We start from the raw sequence: 17,671 nt of genomic DNA, 5'->3' as shown, positions 1-17,671 counted from the left end.
AGCCAGTGGGCCACAGGCACTCATCCCCATGTCGTAACACCCATTCTGTGTGCATCTACCCTTGGCATTCTTAATGTGGCTGCTTGCTTGGAGATTATTTACGGTGAAGATGAGACTGGTAGATAATTAAATTACAGATGAAAAGGATTACTCTATAAACTCTGAGATCCATCCCTCCACTGGCTCCCGTGGCTGCAAATCAGTTGTCAAGCTTGGAGCCACGGTGGGCCAATGCCATATGCTGCCTTGCTCAGCAGTTCCAGCAGCCCTGCTGTCCAGCCACCTCCTTCCACAGTCTCTCCCAGCAGCAGACGCAGGCAGAGTGGAGCTGCCCTTCAGGATCCCAGCTGGAGGGTCTGAGACCCTCGTCTGTGTGCGCTGGGTCGTTCAGTGTCGTGGCTGCTGATTTCTGCCATCAGGCTTTTCTCTGTTGCAGCTTTTGCTGGAGCTTCTGTGATGCCTTTGCTCATCCAGTGGAATGCTTGTTAGGAAACGAGTCTCTGCATACTGAGATTGCAAGTGAACCCCGAAATAATTTTTGGGGAAGTAGAGGTTAAGAGTAATAATATCTGGATTATGGAAGCCTGTGACTTTCCCAACCTCATCTTCCAATCCCCTTTAGACAGGACTTCGTCTGATACGGGTGGAGTGTTGGGTTAAATTGCGGTGGACAAGTGCCACCAAATTTAAGCAGGTAAAGAACACAAAAAAACCCCAACAACAAAAAACCCACATCAAAAGACAAGGCAAAACAATCACCCCTAAAAAAACCCCACTGCACAAAAAACTCCAAACAGCTGTTGATGATTTTTTTTTTCTTGCTTTGCTTTTTGGTTTTAGTATAATTGTCAGTGAAAAGTAAAATAGTTTATATTGTTTTCAGCACTTCTTATATTAATACTCTTATATTTAATAGCATTTTGAGTAGGATTTTTTTTGTATATTACCTAACAGTAAAGATAACTTGGAAAACAAATGATTACTTCACACTCATAAAAATCAATACCTTTTGCTTTTAGGGAAAAAGGGAATGATGATAATGGAAACTATTTTTGGGAGAGGAGAGGAGGGAGCATGTCAGGATTTCCTTTTTTAAATATATGATCATACTGTACAAATTATAGATTTGTGAAACACGTGGATATTGCTATTTGTGCATCTTTTTAAAAAGTCTTCTGATAAAAATGCTTTTTCCTAGCTTTCCAGCTAGGTGCAGTGTCCTGTTTAAAGTCATGCTGGTAAAAAGAGTAGCAGCTTTCATAGTTTTAACATGATCTTTCTGGGATTTGGATTTTTTTGTTTTGTCTTGGATTTTCACTCAGTGTATGATTTTTACTTAATGTAGGTGCAGATTTAGAAATTATCTATTCTGATTGTTTACTCCCATTAAATCCAAAGAAAATTCAGTTTAATCCTAGTGTTGTGCTGCCTTCCACATAGAGCAAAGAAAATGGTCTGTCTCTGCCTAGAGGAAATTGCAGTACAGAACAAATAGATTTGGACTGCTCTGCTCACTTCCAGCTGCTTTGGGAAAGATTTAAGATAGCAGATAAGTGCAAGTTAATGATGTTGCAGAACAGCACTGATTTTAATTCTGTATATTCCAGTTTGGGGACTCTTTAAAAATATTGCTAAATGTATGCATTACTCGAGTTGGAGTTCATATTACATTTTTTTAACTCGTGTCTTTACTCCCCACTAAAGAAAATGTGAAGATATTTTGAATACAGCATTTCTGGAAATATTTGCAGCCCTGTTTCCAACTGTGCTGCTGCTTAAGCCTTGACTTGTGGGCTTCACTGCTTTGTCAGCTGTTTTCCTTAGAAATATTGAACTTCTCTGCAACACAAATTACTTCTGAGGAGGAACAACAGAAAATCACCTGTCTTGCGTGGCAGTCTAAGTACCACTTCCAGAATCCCTGGATTTTTTGGGTCAGATGTCACCAGGTAACCTAAATGGGCTGCTCTGGCAGAGTGAGTAAAAATGGAGTTCTGTGAGACTGTCTGGAGGAGAGTAAATGAGGGTCATTAGCAGGGACAGGTATGTGTGGCAGGTGAGAACCAGGAAGAAGTGACATGTTGATTCCTGCATTTCACTGGGTTTTTTTCTTCTCCTTTCTTTTTTTGCTCCCAACTGCATTTTTGAGACTTGTCAAAAGCATATCCTTAGATACAGCCTTTTATCTTTAACTGTCAGTCAGTGGCAGGGAACGGAAAGAGATTACATGTGATGGAGTTGTTTGACATCCGGAGGAATCTAAAACATGATCTTTAGCATTAACTTGGCCTGTTAAATGTTTGTTCTGTTTGGACTAGTGGTGCCATAGTTCTCTGCCTGTCAAGGGCTGCTTTGTTTAACAAACTAGTCTGCTTTGCACAGTTGGGAAAGGTTTATAATCTTCTTCTTTACCCTCTACCTGCCACGTGCCTTGGTCTACCTTCCAGTAGCATACTCTCCCCATGACCAGGAAGCAGTGGTGTACAGTGGGATCTATGCTGACATCAGCTGGTGATGGTGTTTTAAACTTTAATTGCATATCCACCCTGGTTTCTGCCTTACAAGCTTCCACTGCAGTTCACTGGTCTCTTCTCCTTGTATTGTAGCATGAATAATCCACAGAAGCACTTACAGCTAATTCCTGTAGCTCGTTTTGGCACAGAATTGAAATGGGTTATGTGCTTGGGTGAAAGAGATGCCAGTCAGCTGGTCTTCAAAAGAGTGAAGCTGAACAAGTGACCAGTGCTTTATTCCCAAGAGATGGCAGGAGAGGCAGTGCTGCCTGTTGCAGCTCCCTTAGCAGAGAGACATGGAAGAGGGAGATGCCTTTCATTCCTGTGACACAGTTCAGTGACATTTTTCCAAAACTGGTCATTCTAGGCAGTGATCAGATCAACTGCTGATATCTTCAGTGATATAGTGTGTTTTATACGGTGAAGTATTGTTCTCTTACTGACTCTGTCTTTTTAGACAGCAAGACCTTCTACTGCTGTTTACAGATCTGAACTTGCCAATTACGATGTATTTATCCAAAGTAAGATCATCCAGACACTTTTGTAGGGCAGAACAGATCAGGTCTGACTCACTGGATATTCATTTGGCCCATTGTGCTGGTGCTTTGTGTATTTAGAGTAATAGTGGTGGAGTGGGGTGTTTTTTTTTTGTTGCCAGTGGTTACATTTATTTGTTTATAAAGGGGTGGGGGAGAAGCATGGAAAATCTGCTTAGTTTTTCTGCTGAGCTTAGGTGGTTGTCTGCCTAGGTTCTAACTGTAAACAGCAGTGGAAGAGAAATTTTTCAGAGAGCTTCTCTCCACTGATGACAGGTAGAGCTTAGAGTAACTAGTCATGTAAGTCAGCAAACAACTAACAGTTGTACAGAAGGCTGTGAGAAATTGAAGGTGACACCACAGCATAACTTAACTGCTTGACTAATCCTGTGGCTTTCTATGACGGAGCGACTGCACTGGTGGATAAGAAAAGTGTATCTGAGGTCACCTACCTCAGCTTCTGTAAGGCCTCTGACACAATCCCACAGAACATCCTTGTCACAAAATTGGAGAGAGGAGGGTTTGATGGATGGACTATTTGATGGATAAGGAGTTCCTTGGATGGCTGCATCTAAAGAGGTGCAGTCAACAGGTCAGTGTCCAAATGGAGATGAGTAAAATGTCCCTCGAGGGCCTGTATGAAGACTGTTAAAGTGGCTCCAGGGAAGAGCTGGAACACCTTTCCTATGGAGAAAGACTGAGAGAGTTGGGGTTGTTAAGCCTGGAGCAAAGAAGGCTTCAGGGAGATCATATTGTGGTCTTTCAGTACTTAAAGGGAGCTTATAGGAAAGATGGAGAGAGACATTTCACGAAGGCATGTAGTGATAAGACAGGGGATAATGGCTTTAGACTGAAAGAAGGCAGGTTTAGATTGGATATTAAGAAGAGAGTTTTTATGATGAGGGTGGTAAGATACTGGAGCAGGTTGCCCAGAAAAGCCCCATGGTTTGAAGTGTCCAAGGCCAGGTTGGCTGGAACTTTGAACAGTCTGGTCTAGTGCAAGATGTCCCTGCCTGTGGCAGGCGTGGTGGAACTGGATGATCTTTAAAGGTCCCTTCCAACTCAAACCATTTGTGCTTCTATGATAACTTTGTCCTAGTGAAAACCTTATGGTTTGCTTACGTGCTTTTGAAATCCCTTTTATTGGCGGCGTTAGGTGAGGGGGGTGAATGGCAAAGACAGCGGGTTGTCCCTGTGCTGCAAAATTAACATTCACATGCTTTCATGAGAATGTTAATCCGTGTAGTAATAGATGGAGTTCAACTGGGAAGGAACTTACTCTTTCACCCTGTGCTGGAGATGTGGCTTTTCTGAGGTATCTCAGATGGAATGGAGATAAGAGCAATCCAGCAGCCTTGCAGCTTGATAGCATTTCTGAGGCTCCACTTAAGATGCAGTATGTGTTTCTTCATCCTGATAGAGATAATGGGTTTTAAGCAATTACACCCAGGCTAATTCCTTTTGATAAGAGCTCTACATTATCTAAAAAAAGAATCCCAGCCGCCTGGGAAAGAACAATGTAAATGTCTCTCTCACGGACTCTCTCATTTGCTCTTCTCTGATATCTTCAGATGATATGCTGCAAATCTTTCAAGCCATAAAAATTTGTCAGTCTTTTTTTAGGTAGGGAGTGTTGCAGTCAGGGAGGTGTAACACTGCTGTTGGCTTGCAAGGTATGGAGGGAGCCCTGTGTGCCTCAGATGATTCCAAGCTGCTGTGGTGATTACAGCTTTGACATAAAGAATCAAATTTGGTCTCTTTTAAAGGAACCTCTTGTTCCTTCCCTGTGCGGGCTGTCTGATTGTAAGGCGTGGGTTGCTTCTGCTGGCTAGAGCGATCTGAATTTTGTAATTTGGAAAGAATAGCAAGAGCCTACCCCTTTATTCAGCATATCTCCCAATCCCCTACTGTGTGTTTGTCTGTGCTGAAAGAAGAGTGTGATGATGTCAAGTGTTAAGCAGGAATGGCAAGACATCTCACTTATTTAGTTTTGGGGGTTTTTTCTTTTCTTTTTGAGACCGGTAAAGAAATTTCAATAGTTAGCTGCATTTCTGGTACTTGAATAATTTCATTTTTTGCTTAATCTCTCTGACTTTTCCTCTCAGACATATACAGTGTAGGATAGAAAATTTACCTGATTGCATTTAAAAAGTGGAGGAAATCCCAAAGCAACTTGTCGTTTGTGTAAATGTGTTACTTCTAGGAAAATAATGTTATATATATTAAAAACAAAAAATTGCCTTAACAGTATTGGAAGGTTTTCAAACATTATAAGCATGTTTGTTATAACTTGTTCTTTCTCTCCCAGATAGTCACAGATGACATTCTTGATATGTAGCTGCCTGATGATAATTGAAGCTGCAAGAGAAGAGGCAAGGGGAAAAGGGGCTGGTTGGAGATAAGGATTATAATCTCCCGTGCTGATATGCTTTGGCTCTCCTTCCCAAGAGAAGAGCCTGTGAATATGTGGTGTGCTGCCTGTGCCTTCACCTGCCTGCTCACTAGGGAAAGTCCCTGAATGCTTCCCAGCAGGAGCTTGATCGTTTCTTTTTTAAAAATGGAGGGAGAGGATTTGTGTGGAACAAAAAAAAAAAAAGGGGGGGGGGAAAATAAAATCTTTTTTTTTTCCTTCAACCTGTAAAATGACTTTCATGCATCACACACATTGGAGTTTAGCAGTGCAGTACAGATGTGGGAGGTTTGGGATTTTACTGGAAATAGGAGGCAGAGGCCACAGCTTTCGTGGTGGGGGATCCATGGCTCATAACTCCAGAGTGTCTCATGCTCCAGGAAGGTTTGCCCCTGCTCAGCCCCCTCACTTACACAGTGCTGCAGCAAGGTCGTGCCTAGATTGGAAATAAATGGAGGAGTTCAGGGAGGGAAGATCCTTACCACCATTTGCACAGTTGGCTGCAGTATTTTTTTTTTCCTGTCATAAACTGTTGTGAATCTGAAAGGGCTGCTGTACTTCCTTCCCAGACATGGTAATGTTTAGTTGGCAAATGAAACAACCTTTTGTTCAGAAAGCTCTTTTGAGATGAAAGGCGTCAGCAAAGTTGTCGCTGTGTCTCCTGTGACTGCCTTGGTTGAGGAGCTGGACTGTGTGTTCTGAGTCTTTCTGATGCAGAGGGCTCGAGTGCTTAGTCTGAGCCAATTTACTCATTCGTTAGCTCTTACTTTTTTGGCTTTAATTGGCTTCCTACTGCATGTCACATTGCATTTTCCTTTGGCTGGCGGATGTGGAGTCGACCTCCTTCTCTGGGCTCCTAAGAGAACATGTTTTCTTATTAGATAGAGCTGTCTGGTGCAGGCTGGAGGAAGCACCTTGTGAAAGAGAGTGCTGAAGCACAAGTGTGTTCTTTGCAACAATAATTCCTTCTTAGCCTTGTGGACGACTCCACAGGTTACTTTTCATCTTGTTCTTTCAGAAGTGATATGTAGGTGCAAAACGTGTGTGAAGATGAAGCTCCTGGAAGGCTTTCCACATCTACAGCAGTGTCCCTAATGCAAGAGGAAATCCCTAGCAGCCCTTTCCTTCTGGAGTTTTGTGGCTTGTTCAGAGTTTAAACAGGTTACCTGTTCTGTAGATCCTGAGCTATTTTGCTGCCTTGTTTTCTTGGTTATCCTAAAAATGACAGGTTGCTATTTAATGTACTCAGACTGACTTCACAACCTATCCAGTCATCTGCTTTCCTTGTTCTCCTTTTTAAAAGGATTTCATGTAATGACAGCAGTGAGATGGTGCATCTAAGTGATGGGACAAATTAATTTAAGTACTGTATGGACCATTGCTAGGGAACAAATGCTAGCCCAAAACTGCCTTGGCTATGTCTGTGCTGTCTTGCCTCTGTTCTGCCATATTATTCATATGGCAGACCCCAATTTATTATTATCCTACCTTAAGCCCTACTTTGTCTGTGCTCCCAGTGGAGTATTTCATGCATTCCCTTGGGACAATCCTCTAATCAAATGCTTGGCAAATAGCCATTAAGGCTTTGTGGTTGACTTAGATTTTGTGTGTTTGTGGCCTAGCTCTGCAAAAGGACCAGTGCTGCACAGCAGTCCTGTCACTTGTCACTAATGAGCCCAAGGAACAAGTCCCATACCTTATGTTTGTGTGCTGGCCTCCTTACAGGTGCTCCATTACTACTTGTTTTGGAATATAGTTCCTTGCAATTTCGTCTCGTGGTCTGGGTAACTCTGTAAAAAATTAAAGTTTTGTATTTAGGCAATTAATCTTGTGCTCAGGCAAGTTTGATGTCTAGCATTGCAATTTATGATACAGAGCCAGTTACTGAATTCTTACTAAATACAGATCTTTGGTGAGCTCAGTGATACTGAAAAATACTGAATTGTCAAACTTCTGTTGTTTTCTGTCACTAGTGTATACATTGTTTTGTCCTCCTCCATCTGTTTCTACAGTTAAATTGGATTCAAGTGAATTCATTAAGAACATGTCACGTTATATTACCAGTGAAATATACTAGGTGTCATGAAAAATAAATGTTTCCAACAATTTTACAGGGTTTGAAGCTCTTGTATCATGAGAGCTGAGCTTCGATTGCCTTGGGAAGGTGAGGGAGTGTATGCAAGTAACACAGGTCTCTGTAGGAATAAAATATTTGTAAAAGCTCCTCACTCATCTGCCAGAGTATTATGGAGCTCACCCTTTGCCAAGATCAGTGTCTGTAGCTCTGTGCCTTCTGCTACAGGACATAAAATACTAATCCCTAATGCACAGCAGAGAACGTAACACCTTTTTTAGTAGCTAGAGATGTTCTTGCTGCAGGATGAAAGGCAGAACCTTGAGTTCACAGCCTCTGCTGGGTCACTTAGAAATGCAGCTCACACTTGGAGGATCTGCCCCGTGCACTCTCCTCCTTACCCGTGGGCAGGGCACAGCAGGTGCTCTGCAGGAAGTGCTCATTCTCTTACGTTTAGATGTTGCCTCTGCTCCTCCCTTATGAGAATCCTAATTTATCTTAGTAACAAATGTTATTGTTTGCAAAGTATAAAATTCTGTTACAACTTGTCCCTTTTCTCCTCTGCAGCCTGTTCCACTGCCCTCCTTCCAGCCTTGGGTTAAACAGAAATTGCTTGTGGGACTGTGCTGTGAAGAGGGGGATAGTCATTGCTTTACAGCAATAGGGCACAGACTCCGAATAGATCCTGGGAGGAGAATAGATCCTGGGAGGAGTCCCTGTGCGCTCCTCTTTCCCTTTGGCTTACCTTTTCTTGGGAAGGTGCTAATCATCCCCTACTTTATTTAGTGTCAAAGGGTCTTTAGCGACCTTGGAAGAGGAGAAACTGGGCTGTCGGTGCTAATCTCAAACACAAATGTGCAGCCCTTGCCACATTAGTCATGCCTTTGTCACCTCTAGATTGGATTAGTGCAGTGCACGGTATGTGGGTCTACAGCTGAGGACACATGCAGAACAGTGTTGTCTGCTTGTTTTAGTGTCACGGGAGAGTATTTTCTAGAGAGATGTCAGTGTTTGAGGAGTGCCCTCAGTCAGGATCCTGAGCTGACTTCCCACAGTGGTCTGCTGGAAGCTGGTTTGGCTGTCAGGCAGTGCTTTAAAGCTTACCTGCTGCTGCTACCATGTTCTGTAAGAGGATAAGTTGAAGGATTGAATGCAATTTAAGACTTTGTGAGGAAGTATATATCAGAGCGCTGTTGCTTGCTTTATTTTTTGTTGATTGTTTTCCTGTATTGATGATTTTGCTGTGTGGTGCTTGGGTTAGGAGAGATGTCCTTAAAGACATCTGACTGTAGAACAGTACATTGGCAATGGAGGTTTTTCTTTCCAATGCCCATGTGAATGGTGCGGAGAAGTCCAGTCCTTATTAGGGCTAGTCAATCACTTAATCAGGTACATAATAACAGTCTTCTGGGAGGGATATAAGGGGTAAGAGATTAACCCCAGTCTGCATTACAAATAAGTTTAATGAAGTACTGACGTTAAATACAGAAGGTCATGGCAGTGAGGAAATTGGACTATTATGGCTGAGCCTGGACACGTGAACAGCCTGCAAAGTAAAGAGCATGGTAGGAGTTACGAACTGGGGAGGTAAAGGCAGTGTCAGTTCTTGGTTCAACTGTTTGCTGAACTGTAACTGGGAATAAAAATACCCTTTTTCTCTTGTAGTTATGCTCAGTGTGTACAGCTGCTTGTGTAGTTTTTAAATGGCCACAGAAATCTTATTCTTTAACACATCCTCCTCCACACTTCTCTGGAGGGGACAAGCTGAACTTTATAACAGGTTCTCCAGTGGGTAGTTTCTGTCCACAAGACATTCTTTTGCCCACACTGGGATACCTGTTGGTATGATGGTTCTAAGCCAGCAAGTGGGGCCTTAATCTACAGCAAGAAGGTATGCAGAGTGATAGAAGGGGAAAGCTCAGCAAGTATATTGGTGTTCATGGCTTTCCCAATGTAGCTGGTGAATTGGAGCAGTTGTGGGTTGCTGTACTTTCTGCTGGGGGATTGTTTGTTTAAATTTGGCTTTGCCTGTCCCAGATCAACCTTTGGTCTAACTGCTTTTGATATTGCTAGACATCTACTTGATTTTGACAAGAACTATCCTTCAGTGTTCTGACTTCTGTTCTACCTGGCCACTAAAATATTTTGCCATGGATATGGAGCTGGTGGGATGCACTAGGCTGTTCATGTTTGGAGACTGAATTTAGGTAGGTTTAGGTAGTACTTATTTCTGAAGAGATTTCTCTGATTGGAATTATGAATCAAAGCAGTTTTCTCTTTTGAGGAGTAAGAACGTGCCAAAATGCATGTGCAACTGCTGGGGTTATTCTCTGGTTGCAGAGCCAAACCAACCAGAAAAGTCTCCAGGTCCTCTGGCTTCTTTAGGTGGTTCACACTTTTGCCTGGAGCATAACATACTGCTTTGCCAGCCTTCTGCAGAGAACTGCTGTTGAACTCCTGTCCTTCTAGCGAGACAGAAAACATGGTCTGAGCACTGTGTGTTCCTCTGCTTTGGAGGGAGCCTGATCTGCTTATGCTCCCATGTTCTGGGCTTTCACCAAAGAAGAAAAGTGTGCTAGAAGTAGGTGTGGTTGCAGAAATCCGCTCAACCAAACCATGTCTGTTATAATCAGTTCTTCCTTTTAAATCAGTTTGGAGGGCAAAGAATCTCACCTGTGTTAGAGAAGCCATGACCCTTCAGGGCAGCAGTGACTATGCTCATCTTTGGAAAACATAAACTTAGAATTCTCATGGCCCTTAAACTAGGGGAGAGTGCGTTTCCTGTTTCAAACCCTCCAAATGCTATCAGCAGAAGTCTTATGAAAACTCCTGATTAGATTATGCCCTCATTGCAGTAATGAAGATCACTTATTGTTGTTTAAGCATCTTAGGTAGCACTTGGCTTGTAGCAGAGATACTGCTGCCCATTGGATCTATGATATTTATCTCCTTTTTTTTATTCTTTACAATTTTTTTCTCCTCGAGTGTTTTGTTGCCTGGCGTGGCATTATATAAGCAATGATGAAACCAAGATTGCCCACACTAAAAGTGGTGTGTTTAGGAGCTCCTGCTCCAGTGAGATTAAATCTTAATGGGAAATATTGCCTTTACTGGTTCTAGCTTTCTGCAGAGTGGGATGCCCAACCTTATTAGTTTGTTTGTTTTTTTTTTTTTAAGTCTATCCTGGTAATTTCTTTAACTGTGTGTTCTCTTTTTATTCCCCTGCCTAGCTTTCTGCAGAGGGCGTATTGTGAGGGTGCCCAAAGGTCCTCTGATTCGAGTGGTGGGCACGGAGGTGGTGATCCCCTGCAGCGTTAGTGACTATGATGGACCCAGTGAGCAGAACTTTGACTGGGAGTTCTCCCGGGAGACTGACTTCGTGCGGATAGTGAGTACCTGGGATTCTACCTTCACCTCTGAGGAGTACCAAAAACGCGTGGGCCGCGGGGATATCAAACTGAGACGGAGCAGCAACGATGCTGTGGAACTTGTGATTAGAAACATCCAGCCAGCTGACCAAGGGAGATACAAGTGCTCCACGCCCAGCACTGATGCCACCGTTCAGGGAAATTATGATGCAGAGGTCCAAGTGAAAGGTATTTCTGAAGAGTGAGGTGTGCTTTAAATTTGGTTTTGATATTGGTTATAGATGTACCCTTAAGAATGTTGAATTTCTGATGTTTATGATTGCTGTGATTTTTTTTTAATTCTTTTTTTCTTCTTGTTCTTGTTTAATTCTCCTAAAGCCAAAATTGAAAATTGAGAAGTATGATAGCAAAGGCATTTGAGGTGAAGAGAGTGTTTACTATGAACACCACTTTCTTTTTTTTCCTGTCTAATAAATATGTAAATAAAGCACTAAGCAGTGGGTTTTCTGAAGATGTCTGCAAGTATTTCATGTCCCTAAACCTCTGTGTAGAGAAGCTAACTTTAGGTAAAAACCACAGGCTATCTTTCTTGTCTCTCACTTTTAGTGTCATTTAGGGATCTTTCTGCATGAAGAAGGTTTCCTTTTGCCCTTTAGAATGTTGATACTACAGTCACACCCCATCCTTGCTCTCTCATTTAGGGCTCTTCAGTAATAAATTGAGAGACTATTTTTTTTCCCCAATGTCTTATCTTTTACTCCCATCAAGACAATTCTGGACAGGAATAGACAGAACGATATTTGGATGAGAAACTGAAGTGAGGGGAAGGATAAATAAATTCTTGTCTTGGCTTGTTTAAAGCAGAGAACTTCCTTTAACGGTTTTTCAGCTGAATTTCCTTGTTCCCAGAATATATTTGTGTGTGGAAGAAGAAATGATTGTCCGGGTGTTGCTCTGTGGTAGTTTTACTGCCTCATGTCTTAACAGGTCAGTGTGGGTGTTCTCTTCTTGCTTCTGTTTTATGATGCTTGTGTTTTTTTGGTCTTTTATTATTCTTTTTAAACAGTGATTTCCGACGGCCTGTCCGTGAGCGGCTCAAAAGGACGTTCCTCGATGCCGCTCCGCCTGTCCGAGGGGGACTCCTTCAGGCTGCGCTGCTCAGCAATTACCACCTCTCCGGAGCACACTCACCTGCACGTGACCTGGCAGATCAAAAGCGGATCAGCTTGGCGGGACATCCTGTCTTTGACTCACGAGGGCAAGTTCCAGCCGGGTCCCGGCTACGAGGAGCGGTACCGCAGTGGAGATATCCGCCTGGACACGGGAGCCAACGACACGTACCGGCTGTCCGTGTCCCAGGCGTCCTCGGCGGACGGGGGGGCCTACAGGTGTCTTGTGAGCGAGTGGGTGAGAGGGGCCGATGGCTCGTGGCAGAGGATCCAGGAGAAGAGCGTGGAGATAGCGAGTGTGTCCATCCAGCGGACGGGTGAGTGTTACTGATAGACTGGGTCACTGCAGTGCTGTGTCCGTGCTTTGATGCTTCGAGAGCAGAAATTGGCCAAGCTGGAGGAAGTGAGGATACATTCCAGGAGAACCCAGAGGGCTGTCTGAGTCAACAGAAAATGTTTGGCATGGTTCTTCTAGCTTTTATTTTGAGGGAGGAAAAGGGGATCGATGGCATGGGAGGATTGCCTGGAACCTCTTAGATGCCTAGACCAAAATTTTATCTCATCCTTAGTTCACTTTAGATGGCTCCTGGTTTTAATATTTCTTAAATAAGCATTGTCTTTAATCACTGAGCACCCCAAACCTTTTCTCTGCTCTCTTCTTAATATAGGGTTGCCCCCTGGCACTAAACAACTGCACATCCCCCTGTGAATGTGGCTTGTGATTCAGTGATAGGTGTGAAGCTCTTCTGTATGTTGTTTATTAAAACAGCATATCAAGAAAAAGGAGGAAGGCAGTGATAATTTAACAGGACAAATTATTCGATGATTTTTGTCACTGACACTGGTCTGATTGCTCTGCTGTGTTGGCAGAGGTCTAGGACAATAATGGTTCTGTTAAACACATCATTGCATGCTTGACTAAGGAGACAAAAATACATACAGTGCTGTGCTGAGGATATCCAGATATCCCTGCCCATATAGATTTCAGGACTAGATGCACTAAGCACTTAATTGCATTAGCGTTATCACTGCTACTTTGAGGAGGGAGAGTGGGGGTGATGCATCTTATCACTCAATAGGTGGAAAAACAGGCAATGATGTTCCCTCAGAAATATGGATTATCATGGTGTTTTAGAGGTATTCAGACAGTAAGGGTATCTTTTCATTTTTGTAATCCTTTAATCACTATAGGGAGAACCCAAAACTCTGGGTTTTTTGACTGGCTCGTTTGGATGTAGTTTTAGTATCCTGGTGGTACTTAGCCTGTGAAATGCGACAGGATCAATCTGCCCCCTCTTTTTCAGGGTGCCTGTTGCACAGTAAAGCTTGCAGGTGCTCTCTGCTGAGGCAGAATTTGCCTAATTAAGATGTGTAATTCTATGTTTTGTCACACTTTGAGAGTTTGGTTTAAGCAGGTGAGGTTTAATCAGTGGCTGAAAAACAGGGTGAGGGTGGCAAGGACCAGTAGTATTACAGTTTCTTTGATGTGGTTTGGGTGTGTGGTTTTGTTTGTTTGTGGGAAGTTTTGTTTGTTTTGTGGTTTGTTTTTAAATTTTTTTTTCCTTCACTTTTAGCTCAGTCATTGGCAGCATCGGCACTTTGTTAGGGGCATGAAGTCTTTTTCAAAGTTGTGCTAAATGGGATAGGTTATTCTCCAGCAAAATGTTGTATAAACATCCTGTAGCAGGACTTGGAGAGAATCTTGCGCTGACATCCAAAATCTCTGCACTTGCATGCTAAAATGAAGTTGAGTTGTAAATGGTTATATACCTATGGGTAAACTCTCTCCAAGTCCCTCTGTGTACATATTCTGCCAGATTCTGAATGCCCATCACTATTTCATGAAGAAGAAACGTTCCTCGGAGAAACACTGCTCTTAACCTTGCAGATGAATCTTATTTTGTATTCTGGTTATTAGTCTGTTAAATTAGCTAGGCTTTCCCACTGATTCCAATCCCATGATAAGACAGTGAGGCAAGTCCCAGCGAGATATTCATCTGGACTTTGTTTTACCACTCAGGTGGGGCTTGCTACCCTCTGTTCAGTTTGACTGCTCTGTGTTATCAGGTGGTGAGGGGTGAGATGAGCATTGCTTGGTTTTACTGGCAATACAGTTCTGACTGCTCAGTTTGGCTCTAGCCTTTACACGTTGTCTCTCATTCCAACTGGTAATCCCAGGAAGTTTTTACAGACGGGTGACTATTATGTAGGAGAACATGGTTTTACACAGAGGTCACTAAACTGCAGCAGAGACATAGCTGGCTGTATAAAGCAGGTGTCTGTGTTCTTATTCATGGTCTTGGTTGTAGGTCTGCTGAGAAGAGCCACTGCTGTAGCAGCCCTGTCCACTGGCCTCAGTGGAGACTTCTAAGGGCAGCTGCGTTACACAGTGTGGGAACGGTGCCGCACTGAGATCCAGATCTAATCTTTAGGCAGCGTGGAATGAGGGAATGAGCAAGTGAAGACATGTGGTAGGCAGGTAACTTGGTGAATGATTTGCACTGAGTGTTACAAATGAACACACACAGTGCTGCCGGTTCACCTCTCGCCAGTAACTAAGGGCAGCTTCTCTACATCTAGCCTTGACACTGTGATTCCTTGGTTTTCTTTTAACAAAACTGTGGCCAGCCTGGAAAGCTACAGAATGCAGAAGGTCCTGTTTGAATGCTGACTGTGACCATATGTGCTGTGTATATTAAAAATATTCACTAGCCAGTGGAGGAGATTGTTAAATGTATTTTCAGTGGCTCTTGGTGTTGCTTTAAAGTCCCCTGTGTGTGTTGTCAGAGCAGTAAGTGGAGGTGTCAGGAGTATAGGGAGTTACTGCTGCCTTCTGTTTGCTTCCATTTCATTTTTCTGCAACACACCTGAGGTCAGTCAGGACTCCAGCATGTGGCCATCGCTGCTTCCCATCTAAATCTGTTCTGTTAGAGGAGCTCAAAAACATGTCATCAGAAGCCAAGCTGAATTCTAATGTAGTCCTAGTGATTTTTGTGGATGCTTTCTCTTCTGAGAGATAGTTCCCAAACACTTTGACCCTCCTGTGGGAATGGAAAATCCTGTACACCTTTCCCTGCTGTGTGAAGGTGACATGTGGTCTATGACTGGGACAAAGCCTTCATTGACCATTTACTGTTGAGCTGCAAAAATGCTGTTCTCCCTCCCTTTCTCTTCCCTGCCCTCATCACACACCCTTTGCTTGACTGATAATGTGTATTTCCATTGTAAGAGATCACGCGGTTCAGTGTCCAACAGGCATTTGAAGGTAGGGCTACTGAGCTGCTTCAGAAGCTCCTGTTATAGAATGTGAAGTCCTGAATAACTTACAGCGGATTCCTTTTATTACAAATAACAAATAAAAAAGTATTTTCTGTTTGAATTTTTGTGTCTCTATTTCTAAGCTCTAGATGTGGTCATCTCAACAAGCAATGTGTCTGTGACTGAAAGAGACTCCCTGGATCTTACGTGCAACATCACAACAGACAGGAGTGGTATTTTCCAGGCAGAGGTGATGTGGTATTTTTCTGCATCACCTGATGATTCCTTGTCGGATGCTCAGCTTTTGCTGAGCATGGACCGTGATTCTGTTGTCAGTGATTCAACTCTGATCAGCCTGAGCCACGTAGACAGGAACTCCTATCGCCTGTTGGTGCGGGATGTGGACGTGGAAGACTCCGGCTACTACTTCTGTGAAGCAGCTATCTGGGTACCCCTGCACAATGGGAGCTGGCACAAGGTGGTGGAGAGGACGTCTGCACCAGTCAGTGTGGTGGTGACAGCATTAGGTGAGTGATTCTGCTTTCAGATTTCATGGGTAATGTTGCCACTCAGTCCTTGGTCCCATCAGAAAAGGGAGAGGACCTTGAGGAATCTCTCCTATGCAAGTTTCTCTCCTGTTTGCATCTATAATCTATATGTAGAGTGTCTTTCTTTCTCACGTAAAATAGATATATTTCTCACCTAGATGTGAGCTGGGGGCAGAACTGGCAGAGCTGTAGTACTTGGGGTCTGTTCCCAGCTTTGACTGGATGCAAGTATCCAGGCCCAAACCCTCTCAATGTACCCTTTCAGATCCTCTTGTCATGAGAAACTGGTGGCACTGTCCAGTTACAAAGGCAGAGCTCCTCCAACATAAAAGTACTGAATGAGGCCAGCGTATAGAGAGCCTGTTTTTCAGCAATAAATAGCTGTGCCATAAGGTTAAATCCCAGTGACAATGACTTTAAATGTTGTGTTTTAGCATTGTGCAGAGCAGTTGAGCCGTGGCTGTTTCCAAGTACACTTGTAATGTGTGCTAAAGTGCACAAGTGATGAATGTCTCCATTTCCTGTCCTCATTCAACCATTCAAATTGCACATTCAACTAGTGAGTGTTCCCTCCTTCCCCCACCTGCACGTGTGTTCATGCGTGTACAGGTGCACTGCGTGCTCGTGTATTCTCTCATAGTGCCTGTACCCGTAGGACTATTCCTTACTCTTTCTGTTCCAAGTTAGCATTATTTGGGAACAGGAGAGAATAAAATCTGCTCTTCAGCAGATGTTTGGTTGCTAGGGAAAGGGAAAGTAGAATAAATTTTCGGCAATCGAGGTTTTCGTCTGCATCCAGAATTCACCGACTCCTCCTCTTTAATGGAAGTTAAGAGCTGCTGGAGTATTAAGTCGTTGAACTGTCAGTGAGGCTGTTCTTTGACAGCTGACAGAGTGGAGGAATGAGGTTTATCCAGGCAGCCTTTTATTCTTTTTAAATCCTCTGTTCGAGTGTCTGTCAGGGTGCAGCGCCTGTCTGGAGTGGTGCTGTCAAAGGGAAAACTCTCCTCTCGGCGGTCCTTCCCCTGCCCGCAAATAAAACAAACCTAAAGAGGTTTTCTAAGAACTGCAAGAATTTCTTGCAGCTTTTTCCTTCTTGTGTTCCTGTCTAGAGAAGAGTTTGTGCTTTCATAGTCTTTGTTGCTGTGAAAACAAGAGTTGGCCTTGAATGCCGCCTTTTTGGAGGGGGAAGGGGAGGCAAGGGGGAGAGATAAGAGAATTGCAGAGTGTGAGCAATATATCATGAGGCCCTGGAATAAACTAGTCTTTTCTGAATGAGAAAGGAAGAGTAGTGTAGCTGTAGGATCTATGGGGGCTTACACCAGACGTGGGTTTTGGCCTCCATTAATAACCTGTGCTTTGCCTGCAGCAGAATTCTGAGCATTTTCTTTTTATTTCGCCTTACTTATGTAGAAAATGTGCAGAAATCTGCACATGTTCACAGATAGTAGATACTATAGACTTAGGGGAGCAGTACTTTTGTGCTTTTGTGTTGCCTAATGCCACAGAAACTCACCATCAGTATCACCAGGTTCTCTGGGGTCTGGTGTGTGTGGATGCCCTTGTTCTTGCTAAATGCAAGGACACTGCATGCATAACACTTACTAGTGAGAGATCTTTTCTGCAAGCTGACATAGCAGCAGCCCAGCTCGCTGGATACAATTGTCTTTATCTTTTGCATCTGAAGTCCAAAAGTGCATATGCACACAACACTTTGCACAGCAGTTCTATTAAGATGCTTTATTATCTTGGCTCACTGGTAAGCTAAGCCTAAGTTTTAGCCTTGGATTGCCTT

General features: G+C 43.3%; 1 protein-coding gene across 3 annotated transcripts in view; it reads left to right on the top strand.

Moving 5' to 3' along the window:
- Positions 1–17,671, top strand: part of PTGFRN (prostaglandin F2 receptor inhibitor) — a 66,949-nt gene that overhangs the window by 17,515 nt on the left and 31,763 nt on the right. For 2 of the 3 annotated variants that reach the window (XM_027692628.1, XM_027692626.1), the window contains exons 2-4: positions 10,764–11,129; positions 11,968–12,387; positions 15,472–15,855. In XM_027692628.1, coding sequence (XP_027548429.1) covers positions 10,764–11,129; positions 11,968–12,387; positions 15,472–15,855 — 1,170 coding nt within the window. Of the gene's footprint in view, positions 1–10,763; positions 11,130–11,967; positions 12,388–15,471; positions 15,856–17,671 lie in introns of those variants that run through there. The other variant, XM_027692629.1, reaches the window with a different exon arrangement.

Source organism: Neopelma chrysocephalum, unplaced genomic scaffold (assembly GCF_003984885.1).
Source record: "Neopelma chrysocephalum unplaced genomic scaffold, ASM398488v2 Primary Assembly neopelma1_87, whole genome shotgun sequence".
NCBI lineage: Eukaryota > Metazoa > Chordata > Aves > Passeriformes > Pipridae > Neopelma > Neopelma chrysocephalum.
Note: the sequence above shows the minus strand (reverse complement) of the source record. Positions and strands in the feature narration are given on the sequence as shown.